Source organism: Podarcis tiliguerta (assembly GCF_965153285.1).
Source record: "Podarcis tiliguerta genome assembly, chromosome: 10".
Taxonomy (NCBI): Eukaryota; Metazoa; Chordata; class Lepidosauria; order Squamata; family Lacertidae; genus Podarcis; species Podarcis tiliguerta.
In genome coordinates this window covers 71,611,951-71,635,161 of record NC_139543.1, presented here as the reverse complement: position 1 = coordinate 71,635,161, position 23,211 = coordinate 71,611,951, and the positions used below count along the sequence as shown (strand labels likewise).

General features: G+C 47.9%; 1 protein-coding gene across 1 annotated transcript; it reads left to right on the top strand.

The window, feature by feature from the left end:
- The first annotated feature begins 1,420 nt into the window (after positions 1 to 1,420).
- LOC310658854 (uncharacterized protein) lies at positions 1,421 to 19,687 on the top strand. The gene is made up of 5 exons (XM_083401225.1): positions 1,421 to 1,772; positions 9,026 to 9,227; positions 11,234 to 11,502; positions 12,651 to 12,796; positions 16,404 to 19,687. The coding sequence occupies exons 1-5, from the start codon at positions 1,661 to 1,663 to the stop codon at positions 18,915 to 18,917; spliced, it is 3,243 nt and encodes a 1,080-aa protein (XP_083257351.1). The 5' UTR covers positions 1,421 to 1,660; the 3' UTR covers positions 18,918 to 19,687.
- The last annotated feature ends 3,524 nt before the right edge of the window (positions 19,688 to 23,211 follow it).

Below are 23,211 nucleotides of genomic sequence, written 5' to 3'. Positions count from 1 at the left end.
CAGGTATACAATGTTGAGGAAAGTATCCTGCAACCTCTTGGAGACACTGGCAGGGTCTGCCACAGCAACATCAGGAAGGTATTCCCCATATTTCCTGCAGGTGACTGGAGAGGCAAATCTGGAAACTAAAAGCAAACTTCCTCATGGGAAGCAAATGGTGCACTAATCTGGAGGAAGGCTGGACTCTTCGTAGTATCTCTCTGCTTGTGAGCTGATGAAGCATCGTGCGGATTTGAATGCCATCCTGGCTTGTAGGCAGTCTTCTTCCTCCTTTCCCCCAGCTGGAAATTGTAACCGTGGTCTGCCTAATAAGGATGTTGCAAGTGTGGCTGAGATATCCTTTCAAGGCTCAAAATGCCCTTTATCAAGGCAGCCTTTTTATTTCACCTTTCATACCGTATTTTGGTATATGATCCTTCAGTCCCAGGAATAATAAATGAAATTATAATAAGCTTGGGCTCACAGAGGTATTTTTTCTAGGAAAGAGATGTAGTCAGGTCTGCATTTTACTGGGTGATTTTGTTTCTAAAAAATGGGTGGGGGTAGTATTATATGGATTATTTGCTGTTTATTGTGTGGTTTAAAACCATGTATATATTTGAATTTCCCCCCTCTTTAAATTGCCTCTGGATGTTTTGGGAAAGGTAGGTAAGAAAATGAGTAATAATAAGAGTAATGAACGGCATACAATTTGCATTTGCTAATATAACAACAACTTATACAGTCATACCTCATGTTGCATCCGCTTCATGTTGCGCCTTTTCGCATTACGTCGCACTGCAACCCGGAAGTACCAGGTTTCTCCGCTTGCGCATGCACAGAAGCACTAAATTGCGCTTCACATATGCTCAGAAGTGCCAAATTGCACTGCGCACCTGCGGAGACACAGCACTTCGAGTTGCGGGCATTTCACATTACAGACGGGCCTCCGGAATGGATCCCTTCCGTAATACGAGGTACCACTGTAATCAGTTTTAGAAAAATAACTAGCTAGCTAAGGAAAGTGGATATGACATTTGGTCATCTCACCCCTGCCTAGAAGAAGAACCTTTGGGCACAAGAAACACCAGAGAAGGAATTGGGAAACTGATTTCAGCCTCACCACTTGGCCAAAGGTCTCTTGGTGATGTGGAAGCATTTGCCAGCCTGACCCCAGGGTGTCTTGCAGGCTGAGGTGGATCAAACTGAGTTGTTCTCAACAGCCCCTGTGATGTTTCCATAGCTCTATGGGTTTCTCTATGAGCATCCTTCCAAGGGACCGCTGGGGTTATTTGTGAAATTGGGCAGGCTGTGGATTGAGTCCCAACATCTGCTGCTCAGATCAGACCAAACAGAAAGGCCTTGCTGGGCTTCCAGAAGATTGCAGGCTTCCAGAAGGTCTATTGTGTAGAGGTTCCACAGCCCAGCCATGATGACCAGTCCTCCCTCAGAAGTTCTTTGGAGACACTGTAACGCCCAGTGCTCTACTGCTTGCAAAGAGGTTCTGCCTGCTTCCTGGAGACTCTTTCCTTGGAGGTGGTGCTACCCTGTGTCTGGTCCGCAGGGGATGGGTGACCTGTTCATCCCACCCCCTTCCTCGGTGGACATGGCCAGGCTCTGTCTCCTAGCAACGCAGAAGGAGAACCCACCAATGTCGACATCCTGCTGCTGAGGCCAAACGATGTGGAACCGCTACCAGGAACCACAGCTCATAAAGGGAGTCCCAGCTGGGCTGCTTCTGGGGGTCGTGACCTTGCTGAGGTTGTTGGGGACACATGGCTACGATCCAGCAGGTAAGTGGGGCTTGGGGTCTGTGGCTGGGGTGGGACCTTTATCTTGCAGTCCCTTTGACCAGGCCCACCCTAGAGCTCTCACTCAGCCGTCCTCTTTAAGCATGTTCCCACCAAAAAACAACCCAGATCTTAATGAAGCCAGACCCACCCATTTTTGGAGCTGCCTGTGTTCCATGAGAGGTGAATGGTAGCTGTCAATTATTCAGATTAATGAGGGCAGAGGATAAAAGCAAAATGATGGTCATCTTCTGGGCTCCTGAGACAAGTCTGGTTAAGGAGGTTCAACATAAAAGAGGCTCCCGTTCCACCCATTACGGCGTCCTGATAATTTTGGCCCTGTGTCTGAGGCTTTGGTGCAGGCAGATGTTGAAAGTCAGGGCATCCAACCAGCTCTTCAACATACCTGGTGGAATATTATCACGATGCCTGCCTTAGGGCCTGATTCTCTGTTTGCTGTGAGCTGGAAAATCCAGGATTCAAACGGCCCTCCGGCCTAAAAATTGGTGTTGAAGCAATAATTCATTTCGCACCGTCTCAGTCGGCACTTGGAGCGCTTAGTGTTCTGCTAAGTAGGTAGCTGTAGAAATGTCTGTATATATTGGAGAAGTGAAAGCAAACCACTCTCACTATCACCCTGAGAGTTTGGAGAGATGATTAATATGTGTAGATTTGCACCAAGATGGAGAACAGATCTTTCATTAAGACCAACCCAAACTCACAAAGCACCTTTAAGTGCCGCAGGAGGTCCTTCCCAAGCTAGATGTTGAGGAAACAAAAAATAAATGTGAAGGGGCGGGGGAAGGATGTTTCTTGCAAAGAATATGATGGTGGTGCTCTCTGCATCGTTCCCATCCTAAGATGAGGCAGAAGAAATGAAGTTTTTACTAAAGCTTTCCACAGGGAAAACTTGCTCTTTACCTCTGAATCGGACCAAACGTCAATTGGGTTTTCTGTAGACTGACATTTGTTCCGAATCAGCGGTAAAGAGCAAATTTTCCTGGGGAAAGTGGCGGGGCAAATTGAAAACCGCCCAGACTCATGGCTAGAAAGCATGGGGCAAGCAGAAACCATTTCAGAACCATCCTTGCTAGGTCCAAGATAAACAGAAGTGAAGACAAGCCCACACACAGTTCCCGGTCCCGATTCCCCTTGGCTTATGTCTGCTATGAAGTAAGTCCCATGGAGCCTGATGGTCCTTCTTACTTGGAGTCAACACACATCATTTCAGGCTACAATTAGTTATCTGCTTTTGGGGATGCAAATGCTAGCAACTGTTTGAATCTGCCTCTTGCAACCGGTTTGTCTCTCTTTATTTTAGGGGCCCCACCAGATAACCCCCTTGATGGGTAAAGTCCCTTGTCAGGTCTCAGGGGTTTTTTTTGGGCGGGGGGGGGGAGGGTGGCATTCTCAGGGCGGCAATTTAAAGCTCAGGACTATCAGCTAGTCTAAAATTATTTCTTTTATACGATACAATATGATACAATACAATAATCTTTATTGTCATTGTCCCAAACAGAACAACGAAATTGGGGAAAAAAATCTACATAAGACATTCAAAACAAAAAAAAAAACCCCAAAAAACTACATGAGACATTCAAAACCAACAAGCCTGCTATCCCATCTATCTCAACCTGGTTAGCCCCCTAAAAACTCTGATACCCCATTTTTAAATACAATATACTCCCATAGAGATTCCTTACACTGCGTTTAAAACCAAAATCGCATTTGGGTAGAAACTGTTTCTCAGGCGGCTAGTGCTGGTTTTGATAACCCTGGACCTTCTTCCAGAAGGCAGAAGCTGAAAGAGATAATTTCCGGGGTGCGCACTATCCTGCGCTATCTCTGCAGCTTTCTTATGGCACCTGACAGCATAGATTTGATCCAAGGTGGGAAGAGGGCACCCAATTATTCTCTCCGCAGTCTTTACAATCCTGGACAGCATTGTTTTTCCCCTGACCATGCAGCTCTCCCAAACCACACACAGAGACCATAGAAACACAGGCTACTGCCTTAGAGCTCATCCACACTTGCCCCATGATTTTTAGGCGTGGGTCCATAGTTTTTCTCTTGCGCTGTCTCTTTCCCCAGGAAAACCGGTGGTTTACTGCTGAATCAAGGGGGGGAAATGCTAATTGGGTTTACTGAGGATGGAAATTTGCTCTGATTCAGTGGTAGACAGCGGAATTTCCCAGGGGAAGTGGTGGGACAGAAGAAAAACACAAATGGAAAATATCATGGGACAAACAGAAGATGATCACTGAGGCTGAGACAGCTACTCCAATTGTTTCAGGTGTATCTTCATGGCTTCAAACGGGGGCCTTGCCAGCCCTTTCTGAGCATTCTAGAGACCAGGGGCGTTGGAAGGGGAGCGGTGGGGGCGGTCCGTCCCGGGTGCCGGGTGCCCTCACTGAGGGGGGTGACATTCAACATGCCTCCTGCCCGCGACTCGCAAGCCTATCCCGAGCCTTCGGGGTAAGGGGGGAGCTGTGCCACTTTGCCAGTGGCATTTCCCCCCTCCCCCTTCATTTTGACAGCTTCGGGGAGGCTTGGGAGTTGTGGGCAGTGCGCCGAATGTCCGCCATGGGCGGCTCGCTCCTCCCCCAACTGCAGGGTGTGCGTGCCACTCCAGGTATCCAAGTGGCTATCCCATGCCTGGGGGGCACCCTCCATGCCACGCCCCCTCGGGAGCATGCCCACCCTGGGCAGTGTGGACATATGGTCCGCCACTGCTAGAGACTCAACCTAGATCTTTCATTTGCAAAGTGTGAGCCTCACCACAGAACTGTATCTTTGAAACTTTGACCTTTAAGGTTTGCAGCTGTATTATTTTAAAAGGCCACTTTAGAAGCCACAGCACACATCATTTTGAAAGAGGAAACATTTGCAGAAGAGTTTCCCCAACCTCTGTTTCTGCAAAAAATTCCAGGGGGAAACAAAACAAAACAACCTGAAATGAAAATACGTACACACACACACACCTTCTCCTTTCCCAATTGCCCTTCAAGGTCAATTCTGTAATTCTGCACCTTGACTGCCATGTTCCTGTCAGGAGTTCAGTCTACACTCGAGTAGGACCCTGGCAGAGACACATGCCCGACTATCATGTTCTCTCCCTCCTGGTCGATTGTCCGGGAGCTTCAAAAGCTTTCTTCTGTCCAAAAAATCACCGATGCCAACAGACACCGGCACACTTAGGGATCCGCAAGTCTTCGCAGCTTGCGTAACAGACCTCGGCAACTCAGCATTTTGGCTAATCTACTTTATTTACATATCAACACACACGGAGCACTGCAACATGGCTCCCTCTCTCTCTAGCATCAGACAGCAGAGAGAAAAAGAACAAAGGACAATAGTCCCACTTCACGGAACACAGTAACACAAACATCCTGTCTCCGTCACTTCCCACTCTGTGGAGTCAAAACATACACCGTCATGTGAAAGACAACAATCCCATGACTGCAATCATAGATCATGAATCCTAACAGTTGCATCCTTCAGCCTTGCTCAGATATTGGATTGTCTTTTAAAAGTTGGCAGATCCGTGACATCATAGAGCCCCACCCTATGATACATACGAAAGTGTCCTCTCTCCCAGTGCTCCCCCCCCCCCCGAGGTACTGAAGGGCTCGCAATACCAGCACCATTTTCCCTAGAAGTAAAGAACTGCACTATCCTATGAAGCTCAGGCTGTCTTATGCCAGAATGTCCCCTTTTGTGGGATATTCAATCTGCCTTTGCACAAGCTGGCCACACGGTGGCACCACTGACCGCCAAAAACAGGAGCTGAGACCTCAGAATCAAACTTCCTTGCATACTGAGAAGTTTCTTTTCTTTTCTTTTAAAATCACCTTTATTATATATCAGTTTACATCAATTTACATTCAACTTAGACAATACATACAACACACACCACTACATAGACACACCATGGACACTAACTTCCGATTCTTCTTGTTGTGCTATTTTACATTTTGTTTATCTATACACATTTCATAATTATTATTTTACTTTCCCATTTTTTATCAGGAAAACTTTGCTATGTACTTTCTCTATATTTAAAGATTCATTCTAAGTCTGTCAGGAGGTAAACATCATCACAGTAATTTTAAATATATTCTTTAAATATTATCCAATATTTATTAACTTTCTGTATTGAATTTCCTCTTTTTCTCCCTGTCGTCTTTGCAACTTGTAAATATTATATCCTTTTCGCTTGCCCGTCTGTGGGGATGTTATCACCTTTCCAATTCTTTGCTATTAAAATCCTAGCCGCTGCGGTTGCATACATAAAAAGAGGTCTGAGATTTTTCTTAATTTCTTTGCATACTGAGAAGTTTCCAGGGTAATCCAGACCTGTCAATGCCTCCCAAGTGTTTACTGGTTTGAAGATCAGACATGTAGCACACACAAAGGACAGGTGTTTCTTCGTGTGTGTGTTTTGCAAAGGTGCATTTGCCATCACCAACAAGCCTCCCATAAAGCCACAGAGAGCCATCCCAGCTCATCCAGTATTATAAATATTTATTACATTTTTATGCCACCTACTAGCTCAGTCCTCTGGGTGGTTTACAGCGTTATTAAAAATATAAACTTATAAACTTCTGTGAAAAGTGACGGGGGGAACAAGCAAAAAACAATAAGCAATACGTACCAGTAAATGCAACCCTCAACTATCAGAAAACCACCACAAGAACAGCAGCATAAAACCTGTTTCAAGCCAGCATAAAGCAAGTAATGAACACAAGAAGAGACTTGGGATTTGTCGAAACTGGACCTGGAACAAGTGGGTTTCCCCAAGCTCCGCTCCTTTCCCATGGGAGACCTGCTCTTTAGTGCTAAATTGGAGCAAACATCAATCTGGAGAAAATCTGAATTGCTGTTTGCTCCTATTGAGCACTAAAGAGTGGTCTTCCCTGGGAGAAATGAGCAGGCCATGAGGAAGGATGGATGAGCCCGTTGCCAATAAAACTGAGCCTAACAGTGTTTTGGAGACGTCTGCAAATGCAGCTACACTAAGGGCATGGGTCCAAGAAGTTTTTCATTTGTCCTGCCCCTATCCCAGGAAAAGCCCTCTGTTTACTGATAAACTGGTATAGACATCAGTCCGCAGAAAACCTGACTGGTGTTAGTTCCAATTCAGAAGTAAAGAGAGGATTTTCTCAGGGAAAACAGCAGGGCAAACAGAAACCCCTTTGGGCGTGTGACTAGAACTCACAGGACAAACGAAAATGTGGCTGAGCCCTAAATATGGAGGCTAGGGGCTCACCAGGTCAAAGCTGTCAACTTTTCCCTTTTCTTGCAAGGAATCCTATTCGGAATAAGGGAATTTCCCTTTTTAAAAAGGGAAATGTTGACAGCTATGCATCAGGTGTGGCTTTTGCCCCAAGGAAACCCGATCTTTACCACTGAATCAGAGCAAATGTCAATCAAGTTTTCTCTGGATTGATGTTTGCTCCAATTTATTTCTTGTGAAGGAAAAAAAAATCCTGGGTGAGAGACTACTCAACAGCCCAGCTGGTCGGGGTGCAAGTCCCCTGTGGGTCCATGCTGTCAGTAAAAGAAGGAAGCTCTAGCCAAGTAATTTGGAGCAAAACAGCAGTCAGTAGACCATGATCTTTATTGTTGCGCAACAGGGCCCCACAGGGGTAAGAACCCAGAGCATGGGTGACCTCCTCTTTTAAACTTCCCTCTTTTCCCCAGAATACACTTTGAGCAGCACATAGAGACATCATCACTACATCACTAGCATGTCACAAATGGGGAGGGGTCTACAAAGGTGATACAAGTTCAACATTAGTTCCCTTTATCAGACCCCTTTCCCAACACCTCTTAAGTCCCCATCACCAGAAGAACAATAAAACTCTCTATATATCCTTGCCCTCAGGATTTGCCTGGAGATGGGCTTTCAGAACACCTCACTTGCTCCACTGCCTCTGGGGATGTCTATTGCTGCCCCCCCCGGTTGCTCCCTGGGTGGGGGCCATGTACATGCTCCCACACTTGGGGAATTATGGCGGGATGCCCTGATCCTGCTGCATACATGACTTCCTGCCAGTGGCGTAGCATGGGTTGTCAGCACCCGGGGCAAGGCAAGTAATTTGCGCCCCCTAACCCGTGGATTTGCGCCCCCTAACCCCCAGATGTTGCGCCCGGTACGGCCGCCCCCCCCTGCACCCCCCACGCTACGCCACTGCTTCCTGCTTCTTGGTTCATGGAGGAAGGTGGAGCCCAAATTCCCCTTTCTTTAAGGGTTAAAATGGCGTTGGAATGAGGAGACTCGGTTGAAGTATGGATTTTCCACCAACTTATAAAGCTAGGTATCTTCCCTGAGCTGTCTAGTCGAAAGGATACATTCAGGCATAATATTTGTAGCATTGTAACAACTTTAAAGATCCCCCCCCCCCCCGTAACACACTGGAGATGTGTGGGTCCAGATGTGGGGTGGAGAGGATCTTTGGCCCTGGAGATGTTGCTGAGCATGAGCTCTGGCCATGCTCTCTGGGGCTGATGCAAAGGGAAGCATAGCTGGCGCAAGCATGGCTTAATTTGTGGCCAAAATTTGCTGCTGGGATTTCTTGAGCCCCAGCAGCTTAACTTCTTGAATGAAGCTCCCCATACCCATATTTCTGGATGCCAGGCTGGAGCAAAGTTCCCTGGCAAGTTTGGCCCTGTCAGCTGCAGAGCCTTTCGTCCTCTGGTGCTTTCTTAGAATCATAGAATCATAGAGTTGGAAGAGACCACAAGGGCCATCAAGTCCAACCCCCTGCCAAGCAGGAAACACCATCAGAGCACTCCTGACATATGGTTGTCAAGCCTCTGCTTAAAGACCTCCACAGAAGGAGACTCCACCAGACTCCTTGGCAGCAAATTCCACTGTCAAACAGCTCTTACTGTCAGGAAGTTCTTCCTAATGTTTAGGTGGAATCTTCTTTCTTATAGTTTGGATCCATTTCTCCGTGTCCGCTTCTCTGGAGCAGCAGAAAACAACCTTTCTCCCTCCTCTATGTGACATCCTTTTATATATTTGAACATGGCTATCATATCACCCCTTAACCTCCTCTTCTCCAGGCTAAACATGCCCAGCTCCCTTAGCCGTTCCTCATAAGGCATCATTTCCAGTTCTTTGACCATTTTGGTTGCCCTCCTCTGGACATGTTCCAGTTTGTCAGCGAATAAGTCGGTTAGGTGTTTGCTGCGCATCCCGGAAGTCCTGCCTCCCTGAGCCGCTTTCAATGTTCTTTCCTTCCCGTCAGACTGCGGGAAACGACCCCTGGCCCCCATCCATGGCGGCAGCATGAGAATTGTGGGTGGTGTCGACGCCCTGGCGGGAGAGTGGCCCTGGCTTGTCAGCGTCCAGATCCCCTCCTCCAAGGGAACGCGGCACTCGTGCGGGGGATCCGTCCTTTCCAAGCGCTGGGTCCTCACAGCAGCTCACTGCTTCAAGACTAAGAGAAGGCAAGTACGAAAGATGGCAGGAAAATGGACATCTCTGGCCTGCTGAGGACAGGCAGAATGTCCCCGAGGTGGGAAGGCAAGGCAAGATTTCTGCCACAGGCTGAAGATGTCTGGTGCCTCTGAGCATGTGCAGATTGCCTTTGTCTATTCACAAGAACCTCTCCAACATGTCAGAATATGTGGGGATGTTCAGGGTGGCAGGAGAGGATATATTGTTTATTAATATCCTTCCTAACTTGAACCAGCAAGTTCCTTTACTTAGCAGAGTCCATTCCCCTTTACACAGCAGAAAACTAGTTGCAAACTCGTGTGAGTTTCTTAAGACAATACACAATTCCATCTGGCTTGTCCAGATTGAAATGTGTTCTAACATTTTCCTGGTAAGACCCCTTGAATCCCTCCTAATTGAATAAAGGCACCACAGTCTTATTCATAAGCAGTAAAAAGAAAGTTTACTCACGACCAGGCAGAGCACAGTGTGATCCCTGAAGGCAGGCTTAAGGCTTCAAGTTACAAACATGTACAAACATGTTAGTGGTGTGAAGTAGGGGGAGGAGAGAGAGATGGGAACATATTGTTTAAAAAGGTATATCAGTGTATTCAAATCTGAATTGTCAAATTGTGTTATTATTGTTATTATGGTTTTTGTTGTATGTGTCATTTGCGGTTGTTGTGTATCGAAAAAATGATTAAATATTTTTTTAAAAAAAATGTACAAACAGGATTACCCATAAGGGAGATGACCTGGGCAACTGCTTGGCTGGCAAGCAGGATGAAAGGAAGATGGAAAAGAAAGAGAGTGCCAGCATGCCTTGTCCTTTTACCTGGACAGGTTAGGTCACGCCCACCCACTAGTCACATGCAAGGAAGGATGCTCCAGGCCAGGAGGAACAGGAAGTTTCAACTGGCTGGACCAAACATCCCCTTGTATGTCCACTCTAGCAAAACAAGGAATGTTGTACTTGACTGCTCCCAGTGGATTACATCCCACAGAATAGTGGGCAGAGATTCTAGGCAGACTCAGCTGCTTGCTAGAAACTGGACACTAGTGGGGGGGGGCTGTCTGTTTCCTCCTGTCCTTTCGCCATGTCTCAGAAACTTTATGTTGCCTCATCTGCACATCAGGTGTTTCTCTGCAGTGGGTCACCCCTTCCCTGCTGCAGAAGCTGTTTGTGCAGTGGCTGGTTCTGATACCTGGCTGATTCTCAGGGGTGGGGCGTTCAGAGGGACAAGAGGAGCAGCTATTCTGATACATGTACTTTGTGATTTAAATGACCGTCCAGAATGCTGGCAAGCCATTTTGGACTAACTGTAAAAGTATACAGGCACATTAACATGGATCTATAGGTAACTTCAGCCCAGTGCAGTGTCCCAGCAAAATGTGTGCATCAGTCAGTTCTAGTATTTGCTCGGTGCCAGCAACCAACAAAGACACAATACTGGTATGTTAATATCTGCATGAAGCCGGAATTGGTGTAAATAGTCCAGCTGTGCCTCATAGCTTAATAATAATAATAATAATAATAATAATAATAATAATAATAATAATAATAATTTCTTATTTATACCCCACCCATCTGTTTCCCCAGCCACTCTGGGCGGCTCCCAATCGAGTATTAAAAACAATACAGCATTAAATATTAAAAACTTTCCTAAACAGGGCTTCCTTCAGATGTCTTTTAAAGATAGGATAGCTGCTTATTTCCTTCACATCTGAAGGGAGGGCGTTCCACAGGGCAGGCGCCACCACCGAGAAGGCCCTCTGCCTGGTTCCCTGTAACCTCACTTCTTGCAGCGAGGGAACCGTCAGAAGGCCCTCAGCGCTGGACCTCAGTGTCCAGGCTGGATGGTGGGGGTGAAGACGTTCCTTCAGGTATACATGTTTATCAGTATTAGGGTGTCCAGGAATTATTCTTTCCCCTGTTTTTGCAGCAGTAGCCTGGGAGAACTCTGTTTAAAAGAACTCCAGAGGGCCTTGCGCTGACCATGTTCTGTTTTACCTGCAGCTCACTGAATCACTGGAGGATTGTGGTGGGTGCCACGGACCTTTCCAAGTTGCCCAACGATGTGCAAATCCGCTCGGTGCACAAAGTCCTCCTCCACCAGGATTACAACCCGCGCACAGAGGCCAACGACATTGCACTGATAAAGCTTGAGAAACCTGTGACATTTAGCGACTACGTTCAGCCAGCCTGCCTGCCTCCTGTCACCATGGGCTCTGATACCAGCTTCTCAGACTGCCACATCAGTGGCTGGGGCACCACCTCCCAGAACAGTGAGAGACTGGGAGCAGAGGGAGGCAGGGACTGGGGGCAGCTCAAGTAGGGGTGGAAACGCAGCTGTGTAGATAACACACAGGGCAGGGGGAGATAGAGGTGCTGCTGCGGATGGCTGGTATCCCAGTCCCCACAAACTTCAGATCTGGGAGAATAGGAATTAATGAAGGCTTATTTCAGGTCAGATGGAAATCTGGCTGCTTCCCCTCCACACAAAGGTAGTTGTTTTCTGGTGCTTCCTTTTCAGGAAGTGGAAAATAGATTCAACCCACATGTGGGTAATTAATACTGAAAAAAATTGGCCAGGCGCCTAGATTCAAAACATGAGGCTTTGCACACTCTCCCGCAGGAGAGAGCCTCCAGCAGAGCTTAGAACACTCTCCGAGTTAACTCCCAGAATAGTGTAGAAATTGGGATATTTTGCCCACTTTCTCCACCCCTCTTGCAATGAACAGTCAACACCCTGTTAAGTAAGTTTAAAAGCTTTACTTACTAAATCGAATGGTCTGGTTCATGCATTATTCCATGCAGCAGCAAGGAGAACACAGGTTGAATAGTCTTGGGTGCAAAATACAGATTATAGTTTCAAGCATGTGGTCTGTACTTTGGAACAAGTTCAGACATGTCCATCCTGGTCAGTTACATGACTAGCGGAGAGTGAGCAAAAGAAAGAGAAGCAGCTTTGCTTCCCCCCTCACGGAGGTAAGGGGGAGTGGCCTAGCTGGTCTTAACCCCTTCAGGCACTAACTGGCACTCATGCATGTTTAACTGCAACTCCCACACCTTCCTCCTTCCATTTTGCTCACAGGAGCTTTAAAAATACCCTAAGGTGCTGAAATGCTTTGGGTAGCACACAAAATGAGGGTGTGTGTGTAACTTGTTTTGGTTTCTTCCTCTGCCAAGCTACATTTTGCAGTGAATGCATGTTTTCATTTGTGTGTGTGTGATCCTGAACCTGCAGCTTTAAAAACAGCAACTACTGCACACACAGATACAAATACCTATTTAATGTAACGTGTAGTTTCGCTCTGTGTCAAGCTGTATATTCCAGCAGGGAAATTGCGTGTGTGCTAGGGAAGGGAAGAGCTGTGAATTGCAGTGCTTGGAGAAAGCAGAAACCAACCTAATCTGCTGGCTTTCCTGACAGGTGTGAAGACATCGGACATCCTTCAGGAGGCGAGAATCAACATTCTGGACACCAAGAAATGCAACAGCAGCCAGTGGTACAATGGGGCCATGAGTCCTCACACCATATGTGCAGGATATGAGGAAGGGGGCATTGACAGCTGCCAGGTAAGGAATCCCACTGCCCTTTATTCACACTGGCACCGGCTCTCCAGCATTGCTGGCAGAGACAGGTCTTCCTTAGCACAGATGCTTGAGATCCCTCTAACTGTCAGACTGCAGAGGAACCGACCCACAAGGCAGGTTGCCTGGGATGGACAAGACAAGGAAAACTCCTTACCATCTGCTTTTATTCAATATCCACAGAGAGAGGCTTGGGAATGTGGCGTCTCAGAATAATGGCGTTGCTCCGAGTGAGTCTCCACCCCCTCCGTCTCTCCCACTTCCTCATGAGATATAGCTATGGGTGCTGGAAAGGGCCTTTAACCTTTGAGCTCTTTGCTCTCCTACTTTCAAGGCCCGCCATGTCTTGGGAGAGGGAGGGTCTGGAATGCTTTCTAAAGACACTGAGACCATCAGCTGTCACTCCCCTGTGCTTCTTCTCTCTTCCTCCTCCTCTCTCATTATTTCCCAGCTTTCCCCCTCATCTGCCTCTGAGTTGTGACCCCCCCTCAAACCCCTGTTGTAATTCTGAACTGTCTCCTTCTTCTCTGGAAGGGTCAGGCTGGGGAGGCAGTCCCCTCCTCCCTCCTCTGCCCAGTCCCTGACACTAACTGAAGCTGCCCAGGATTGAACCTTTGATGAGCAAAGCATATGCTCCGTCGCTGAGCTAAGGAACACAGCTAAGGAACACCTTTTGCTTTGGGCAACTGGGGCAGTGCCTGTTGGGATGCATCTGGGGAGATGGGGGCCCCAGCTGGCTCCAGCCCTTCGGCCGGCAGCCGGGCAAACTCCAGTTCTTAGAACAGCATCAAAATCTGCGACTCAAGCCTCAGAGACCTTTAGAGACTGAGCACGCAAGCCAGCAGAGATAAGAACTCTTTGTAATGGAAGTAGCGGACAGAGGCATATGTAGGCATATTTACAGCATTTTATTCAGCAGCAGGACAAAGGAAAAACATGTCTGCTCCCCTTCGTGTCCAAGCAAAAAGCATAGGCAAAAGCTATATACAGCGGAAGTTCCCAGCAGACTGTGCTGGAAGTAAACAGACATGTGACATACAACAACTCCACATGCCTGTTCTAAAGGTGGAATGGGACTATATCCTAACAGTGCCCTCTCCCACACACAGTGGACACCCTTTGAACCTAAAACTTGAGACCACTCTTCCTCACCTCTTCCCCTCCACCAAGGGTGGGGAACCTCTGGCCCTCTAGACATTGCTGAGCTACAATGCCCATCAGCCCCAGCAAGAATGGCCAATGGCCAAAGTTGATGCAAGCTGCAATTCATCAGCAGCTGGAGGGCCACAGGTTCGCCACTCCTTCCTCACACTCTAATAATACCTTACTCTCTGCTTTCTGTCTGCCTTGCTGCATGGAGTCTGCATAACTGTGGCCTGCTTTCCCTCATCTCACTTCTGTATTTGGGCTCATCCATACTTCTGCTCGTCTCATGCCCAGAAAGCATGGGTCAGAGTGGTTTGCCGCTCGATCTGTGTTGGCGTCATGTGAACAATGGGTGAAACTGCACAGTGCTTGGACTCATGTCTTGAGTTAGCACATCTTCCCATGTCTGGATGTTCAGAGATAAGGATGCCAGGTGTACTGGGTTACCAAAGCAACACCTGCGAGGTTGAATGTATGACTTGCCGATTCTTCTACCCATTGGTCCAGGAATGTAGACCAATGGGCATAGTAGGGCACTGCTTTCATTATGTTCCTGTCCTGTTGCTTGTTTGTGTCTTGTCCTGTTTGCCATCAGGGTCTGATTCTGAATCTGCGAGAGTCAGGGGAAAGGCTGTGGGCCTTACATAGCAGCATAAACTACCATGGGGATAGTGTTAGCCGATCTCTCTGTACATATGTATGCTGACTTCAGAGACCAGATGAATTGAATCTAGTAGTATTTAGCTTTGTCTTGCATCTGGCGATGATAAACAGTTGATATGAACTGTGTGGAAGAGGAGTTTCCCCCTTAACTGGGGACTCTGGAAAAAAACTATTCTGCTGGGAGTGGGAGATCTCTGAAGACTCTGCTGGGGCTTCGCATGCACAGCTGAGGTCGAGGTGTGGTGAGCTTCCAACTGACTTCCACAAGTCACCAGCAACTTGTGCTTTCTAGACACAGGTCTAGAGCAGTTTTCCTTTTGCCCCAGGGAAAACCGGCTCTTTAGTGCAGATTGGAACCAATGGCAATGGGGAAAGCCTGAAGTGCTGTTTGCTCCAACTGAGCACTAAAGAGCATTTTTTCTGAGGCTGAAGGAAGGAAGCAGCAGGACAAGAGAAAGCATGAATAAGTCCAGGGTTGATCTCCCCCCCCCTCTCTCTCTCCAAGACCATGTCAGGATGTTGTCGGTGGGTCTCAGCTGTTGCCCAGGAAACTATAAAGTCAAGGGAAGGTTTCTTACTGTCCTTTTTTATTCAATATTTACAGAGAGAGGATGTAGAACCCAGCCTCTTGGATAATGACATTGTCCCGAGTGAATCCACACTCACCCCCAGGTCTCTCCCACTTCCTCATTCGTCACTTCTATGGGTGCTGCTATGTGCCCTCTGTCTTTGAGCTCTTTGATCTCCTACTTTTAAGGCTTGCAGGTTCTGGGAGATGGAGGGTCTGGGAAGCTTTCCGATGATACCATGTCAGCTCCGCTTCTGCCTCCTCCTCCTCCTCTCCCATTATTTCCCAGCTTTCCCCCTCATCTGCTTCTGAGATGTGACCTCCCTCAAACCCATGTTGTAAATCTAAACTGTCTTCCTCTTCCCCCTTCCTGGAACGGTTAGGCTGGGGATGTGGTCTCCACTATTCTTCCTCTGCCCAGTCCCCGACAGACCTTCTCACCCAAGTTAATCAAACTAAGGGATTAGTTGAGAAAACACTGTAGCCCTGTAGTCATTGGTACTCCAAAAGTGAATTTGTGCCTCGTACCATTGAATTTCAGACGGAGAACAGATTTTCTGAAAATACAATTCAGACTTTTTCTCCCAAACCATAAATCTCATGGCAGCATATGCAAAAATATGGAGATCAATACAGTTTTAAAACAGACAATTAAAAAAAAAAGCTCAGAACTAATCAATTCTGATAATCAATTTTATGAACAAATGCATTTAGAGAGAGCGTCTGCTCTATTATGACAAATGTCAGCTCTTTCCCTGAAGGTACGTTCTAAGGAACTTCACATTCACCTTGGAAACAGACACGGCAACTTCATTATGTAGTGATAGCGCCACGTATTTAAAGCCCATTTAAAGTACATGGCTTGCCCCAGAGAATCCTGGGAACTGCCGTTTGCTGGAAATTGTAATTCTGTGAAAGATAAGTTATGGTTCCTGGGATTCTTGAGGGAAGCCATGTGCTTTAAATGAATAGTGTGAATGTGTTCCTGGTAACACAGTCAGAAGCACAAGACGGATGGGCGTTTTTTGGCAAGCAATGATGAGATGAATGGCAGGGGGTGAGTCTGTGATGTCTGTAGCAGCTAAGAAGGTTCATGTGGTCTTTGGTCCTGGTGACTGGACAGGCTTAGACTTGCACCTACACCATAAGTGTGAGTGGACCTTGCTTTGCTTTCCTGAAAGACTACCTAAGTTCCTTCCTTCCTTCTCTCTGCAGGGTGACAGTGGGGGCCCCCTGATGTGCAAGACAAGCCAAGATTCCCCGTATTACGTGATTGGCATCACCAGCTGGGGAAAGGGCTGTGCCCAGGCAAACAACCCAGGAATCTATACCTTTACCAAAGACTTCCTTGAATGGATCTTGGGGGAGATGGTGGAAGCCAAAGGGCAGAAGCCCAAGAAGAAGAAGAAGAAGAGAAAGTCACCTGGTGGAATAACGCTCCTGCCTAACAGAAAGGACATCTTGATGACACAAGAGCCAGCAACCAACCCAAAGGTGGCCACTGGTCCTCTGTCCACCACCGCTCCTTCAACAGCACCTGAAACCCCCACAGAGGTGCTCACAGTCCCTCTGCCCACAGATGCCTCTGAAACTTCCTCACAGGTGCTCACGGTTCCTCTGCCCACAGATGCCTCCAAAAAGTCCTCACAGGCGCTCACAGTCCCTCCGGCCACAAATGCCTCTGAAACTTCCTCACAGGTGCTCACAGTCCCTCTGCCCACAGATGCCTCCAAAAAGTCCCCACAGGCGCTCACGGTCCCTCTGCCCACAAATGCCTCTGAAACTTCCTCACAGGTGCTCACAGTCCCTCTGCCCACAGATGCCTCCCAAAAGACCCCACAGGTGCTCACGGTCCCTCTGCCCACAGATGCCTCCCAAAAGACCCCACAGGTGCTCACGGTCCCTCTGCCCACAGATGCCTCCAAAAAGACCCCACAGGTGCTCACGGTCCCTCTGCCCACAGCTGCTTCTCCAAAAGCCCATGGTGCTCACGCAACACATCCCACCAAACGCCGTCCTCGAAGGCCCAAGGCAACTTTGAGGTCCCCGCACAAAGATCCAGAGCCAACCATCCTTGTGGAGCCCCCTTTCATGCCCCCATTAATTACACCTCCCCCTATTGAAGCCCCATATGTCCCTTCAGAACGAACGGTCACCCTGGAAGCACCCTATTTCCCCCAAGAAACAGCACCCAAACCTCTAGCTCCTCCACGTATTCCGAAAGAAATACAGCCCACTGCTCTAGAGGCCCCCTACATCCCCCCTGACGTGACTGCATCTCTGGAGCCCCCCTATATTCCTCTGGGGGAGCCTTACACTGCCCCAGAGCCTCCATTTCTTCCCCCACCACCCAAATACATCTCTCCAAAACAGGGCAGTGTCTCATCCAATTCCTCAGAGTCCCCGTACGTCCCACAAGAAAGACCATTCGCTCTGGATCCCCCATATATCCCTCCAGAGACATCAGTCACTCTGGAGCCTCCGTACATCCCCCCAGAAACACCCCCAGGGGCAACTGCCACTCTGGATCGCCCATACACTCCGCCAGAGAACCCAGTCACTATAGAACCCCCATTCATCCCCCCAGAGAACCCTGTCATTTTACAGGCTCCATACATGCCTCAAGACAAACCGGTCACTCTGGAGCCTCCATACACTCTGTCAGAGACACCGGTCACCCTAGAACCCCCATACACTCCTCCAGAGACGCTGATCACCCTACAACCCCCATACACTCCTTCTGAGACATCAATCCCTCTAGAACCCCCATACACTCCTCCAGAGACGTCAGTCACCCTACAACCCCCATACACTCCTCCAGAGACATCAGTCACTCTAGAACCCCCATACACTCCTCCAGAGACATCAGTCACCTTACAACCCCCATACACTCCCCCAGAGACATCAGTCACTCTAGAACCCCCATACACTCCCCCAGAGACATCAGTCACCCTAGAACCACCATACACTCCACCAGAGACACCTGCCACTCTAGAACCCCCATACACGCCTCCAGAGACACCTGCCACTCTGGAGCCTCCATACACCCCACCAGAGGCACTTGTCACTCTAGAACCCCCATACACCCCTCCAGAGACACCTGCCACTCTGGAGCCTCCATACACCCCACCAGAGGCACCTGTCACTCTAGAACCCCCATACACCCCTCCAGAGACACCTGCCACTCTGGAGCCTCCATACACCCCACCAGAGGCACTTGTCACTCTAGAACCCCCATACACCCCTCCAGAGGCACCTGCCACTCTGGAACCTCCATACACCCCGCCAGAGACACCTGTTGCCCTAGAACCCCCATACACCCCTCCAGAGCCGCCTCTCACTCTGGAGCCTCCATACACCCCTCCAGAGCCACCTGTCACCCTAGAACCCCCATATATTCCTCTGGAACCACCTGCCACCCTAGAACCCCCATATATCCCCCCAGAGACACCTCTCACTCTGGAGCCTCCATACAATCTCCCAGAGACACCTGTCACCCTGGAAGCCCCCTACACTCCCCCTGAGATCCCGTACACTGACCCATACCCTCCATACATCCCTCCAGAGGCCCAAAATATCCCAGAAGGTTCAGCTGAGAACCCAGAGGCACCATATAGCATTCAAGTGGCTGCTGACCCTCCCAAGTCTTACAAGCGTTCTCCAGCATTCTATGCTATTCGCATTCCCCGAGCTGCTCCTCCAGGCCGACGCTGGCAACCTTCCAAATAAGAGAGTCCACACATGGGGTGCATCCTGCCTACAGCTCTTTGTCCGTCTGACCCTCAGGCTGTCCTCAACTAGCCAGTTCTTCAAAAGGCTACGCAGCAGTAAGTGCCATCCCTCTCCCAAATACCGTAATTTGCACTTCGATACCATGACCTCTGTCCTCACATGCCAGGGCCCAAAGCTCCCTTGGATTTTCAAGATTACCAAAGAGAAGGGATGCGATTAAAGCAGTTGATCGCCAGTCCGTAGCAGATAGCGGGACTTATATTCAGGACTGTCAGGAAGGAGCTCTCAGTGGGAACATATGGACTTACGGAGGAGCAACGGGATGGCACACAGGGTGCAAAACCTGCCCTGCTTTATGTCGCTGGTGGCCTTGGGACTGCGAGGTGGTTAATTCAAAGTAAAAGAGGAGGAGGTGCGTGAGGGAACATCCACATCACTGAGAATCCACGCACAGACCTGCCACGTGGGCTCACCCTCTGCTGCAGCCACAGGAATGTCTTAATTCCAGAGGGGAAGCAGTCGGAGCAAAATGCTACCATGCTTGCTTGGAAACACGCAGGTCTGGCATGTGCCTGAGAACCTGATTCCGGGTCCTGCCAGTGCCCTCCCTCACCCTCAGGAACTACGGGCAACTGGAGGAAATCTGGCGGTGTAGGAATTCTGCCTCTTCTATTCCCACTGGAGGACAGAAAGCTATTGCTCCAGTAACTCTGGTTCAGAACATGGTGGGCAAAAACCGATTATAAAAAGAGGGAGGGGAAATTAAATTGGCCTGCGCTTATTTATTTCTAATTGCAAACATTAAGGTTGAAATCATATAGACCTTTCATTAAGCTCAGTTGACTGTTGCCGGGATGCACTTCCACGTATGCTTCCATCCGATGGCTCCGTAAATCTCTTTTAAACAACAACTTTTTAAATAGTATCAAGTCTAAGGCAGAGCTGGATAGCCCAGCAGTGAATCTCTGAACTAATTCCCTCTGCTAGTGTGGTGTAATGGTTAAGAGCGGTAGTCTCGTAATCTGGGGAACCGGGTTCGCGTCTCCGCTCTTCCACATGCGGCTGCTGGGTGACCTTGGGCCAGTCACACTTCTCTGAAGTCTCTCAGCCCCACTCACCTCACAGAGTGTTTGTTGTGGGGGAGGAAGGGAAAGGAGAATGTGAGCCGCTTTGAGACTCCTTCGGGTAGTGATAAAGTGGGATATCAAATCCAAACTCCTCCTCCTCCTCCTCCTCCTCCTCCTCCTCTTCTTCTTCTTCTTCTTCTTCTTCTTCTTCCTCTGCTAGGCTTTTCTAGCAGAACCAATCCAATCATTTCTCAGATATGAATATTTACACTAGGATGGCCAGATCCAGCCCACCGGGCTGCAAGAAGTGACCTGCCAGCTCCTGCATCTTTATCTCCCCAAAGGATCACAAGGACATAAGAATAGCCTACTGGATCAGGCCAAAGGGGGTCCATCTAGTCCGGCATCCAGTCAGATGCCTATGGGCAGAACATGAGCCCAAGGGCCTTCTCCCCTCCTGAGCTTTCCAGCAACTAGCATTCAGAAACATTGGTGCATGTAATAATAATAATAATAATAATAATAATAATAATAATAATAATAAATTTTATTTAGATCCCGCCCTCCCCAGCCAAAGCCGGGCTCAGAGCAGCTAACATCAAATGTATAACACATTAACATAAAATCAGACTATCAATTAAAATACATCCTCAAATCAGATCAGGATCAGAATAAAATCCAATCAGATGGCAACCCGCAGATTAGGGTTGGGGACCTTAAATGCTCACCTGGCCCAACTGTTTGTGCTGAACTTATATGGGCCTGTGAGAAAAACTGGGAGGCCACTTTCATGCAAGTTCTTATGAAAGGGGGGAGGGAGTCAGACGGAACCCCGACCAAAGGCCTGGCAGAACAGCTCCGTCTTCCAGGCTCTGCGGAAAGATGTCAAGTCCCGCAGGGCCCTAGTCTCTTGTGACAGAGCGTTCCACCAGATTGGAGCCACAGCCGAAAAAGCCCTGGCTCTAGTTGAGGCCAGCCTAACCTCTCTGAGGCCTGGGACCTTCAGGATGTTTTTATTTGAAGACCGTAAGTTTCTCCGTGGGACATACCAGGAGAGGGAGTCCCGTAGGTACGAGGGTCCTAGGCCGTACAGGGCTTTAAAGGTTAAAACCAGCACCTTAAACCTGATCCTGTACCCCACCGGGAGCCAGTGCAGCTGGTATACACTTATGTAGATAAATGTATTCACCCACACACCAATATATGCAACCAAACACACCACCGAGAGCGATCCAACCAGATCTAGGCTAGATCTACGCAGTAAAAAAAAAAAAAAAACCACTTTGAAAACACTCTTGGGGGTAAATTGTTGTAAAGCTCACAATGGAAAATATCATTGTGTTGAAATTTCAGCTCTACACTGGTGTCACAGTGTTATAACGCATTTATAATGTTGTAATTTGACTAATGTAGCTGAGTCCCTAGGGGCCATTTAAACTTTAAATCCCCTTACGCAACAGCTCCCCCTGTAGGGATTAGGAGAAGAACTGCAGGCATCGCCTCCACTGAAAGCAACGGAGAACGACAGAAACTTGGCAAACCAGCATGGTTAGATAAGGCTGCAATTAGCAGGAGTTATTAATCTCGGCCAATTTTTTGAATGGAAATTCAGGAGAAACATGAATGAACACTACACATTGTACGGAAATGGTTTAATTGCAAATAAAAGTCAAAGCAAAGATCACACACGTTAACCAAAGAGGCTCCAGGTTGCAGTGCCTGGCCCAACCACAAACTGCCATAATTTCCAAGGCACAAGATCACGTAGACCAGCCTTTCTTAACCTGTGGATCCCCAGATGTTGTTGAACTACAACTCCCCTCACTCCTGGCTAGCAAGGCCAGAGCTCAGGGATGATGGGAGTTGTAGTCCAACAACATCTGGGGACCCACAGGTTGAGAACCACTGACGTAGACAGAATCCAGTCTTGGAGAATTGCAAATAAACTATCGGCACTGGTAATGGGGGGGGGGGGGGAGGACAGCGATCCATGCACAAATATAGAAGCGGTTAACGCAAATAAGGTGAAGGGAATATGGCAATGGCTGTGACTGCTCAGTAATCCTGTTTAAGAGATCCAGGGAACTCAAAAATCCAGCACAGATCAGACTATTTGCCAGGGGATTTTTTCTATCTCTCCAGCCTCCCTTTACAAGTGGCAATGCTAGTTCTTTGTGGAACTCAGCCAAGAAAGCAAAGCTTGATCTGGCTAGTGCTTACAGGCACAGGTCCGTGCTTTACAGTGCCGTGCTTAATCACTTTTTTTGTGCTTTCCCCACGGAAACCCACTCTTTACTGCTGAACGTCAACTCACAGAAACCCCGAATTGTTGTTTGTTCCAATTCAGTATTAAAGAGTGAGTTTTGTGGGGAAAGTGCTGAGGCAATAAATAAATTGCTCAGCTGCCTGTACCTAAAAAGCACAAGGCAAAAGGTGAGCGTGGATGAGCCCTTACTGTATTCCCCCATCTACCCTTTTATTACTTTGAAGAGCACCATGTACATTGATGGTGCTTAACAACAGTATACTTGACTTTATATCTGCATGTGGTACTCCTGCTTTTGCAGGTGAGATATTTGAGTAAATGCAACAGTAAGTGCACCACCTGAGGTCTCATCCACACTTAATAATAATAAAAAAAATTATTTATATCCCGCCCTCCCCAGACGAAGCCGGGCTCAGGGCGGCTAACAACAATAAAATAGTACAACATTCTAAAATCATTTCATTCTAAAATTAATTCAAATAAAATTGATGGCAAATTGATACCTTTCCTCTGCTCTTTCCAGGCACAGCCCACAATTTAGAGCTCTGTGTCCAAGTGCCCTTTTTTTCACACCAAAGCTTTCCTCACAGAAATCCGCTCTTTAAAGCACAATCGGAGCAAACGGCAATCCTGAAACCTGAATTGACTTTTGCTCCGATTCAGCTTTAAAGAGCAGGTTTTCGTGGGGAAAGCTCCCAGGAAGGGCACACACATGCTCCTGGAAGGCGTCGGACAAGAGATAAGTGTGAATAAGACAAGACATTATTTGCTTAATGAAGCTTCTCTCTGCTGAATTTCTAGAATCTGAACACACACAAACCCGTGTTGCAAAATGTAACAATCTACAAAAATCAAACGCAACACGCTGGCTAATAACTGTTAGTGAACATGTAATTGGTTATGATGTCATTCAAAATATACAAATAAGCCACTTCAAATTTTTGTATCCCTCATGCGA

Bases quoted from the DNA above. Each gene is read 5' to 3' on its own strand.
- LOC310658854 (XM_083401225.1), top strand. From the start codon at position 1,661: ATGTGGAACCGCTACCAGGAACCACAGCTCATAAAGGGAGTCCCAGCT. The intron at 1,773-9,025 runs GTAAGTGGGGCT...CCTTCCCGTCAG, and splicing joins ACATGGCTACGATCCAGCAG to ACTGCGGGAAACGACCCCTG. The intron at 11,503-12,650 runs GTGAGAGACTGG...CTTTCCTGACAG, and splicing joins GGGCACCACCTCCCAGAACA to GTGTGAAGACATCGGACATC.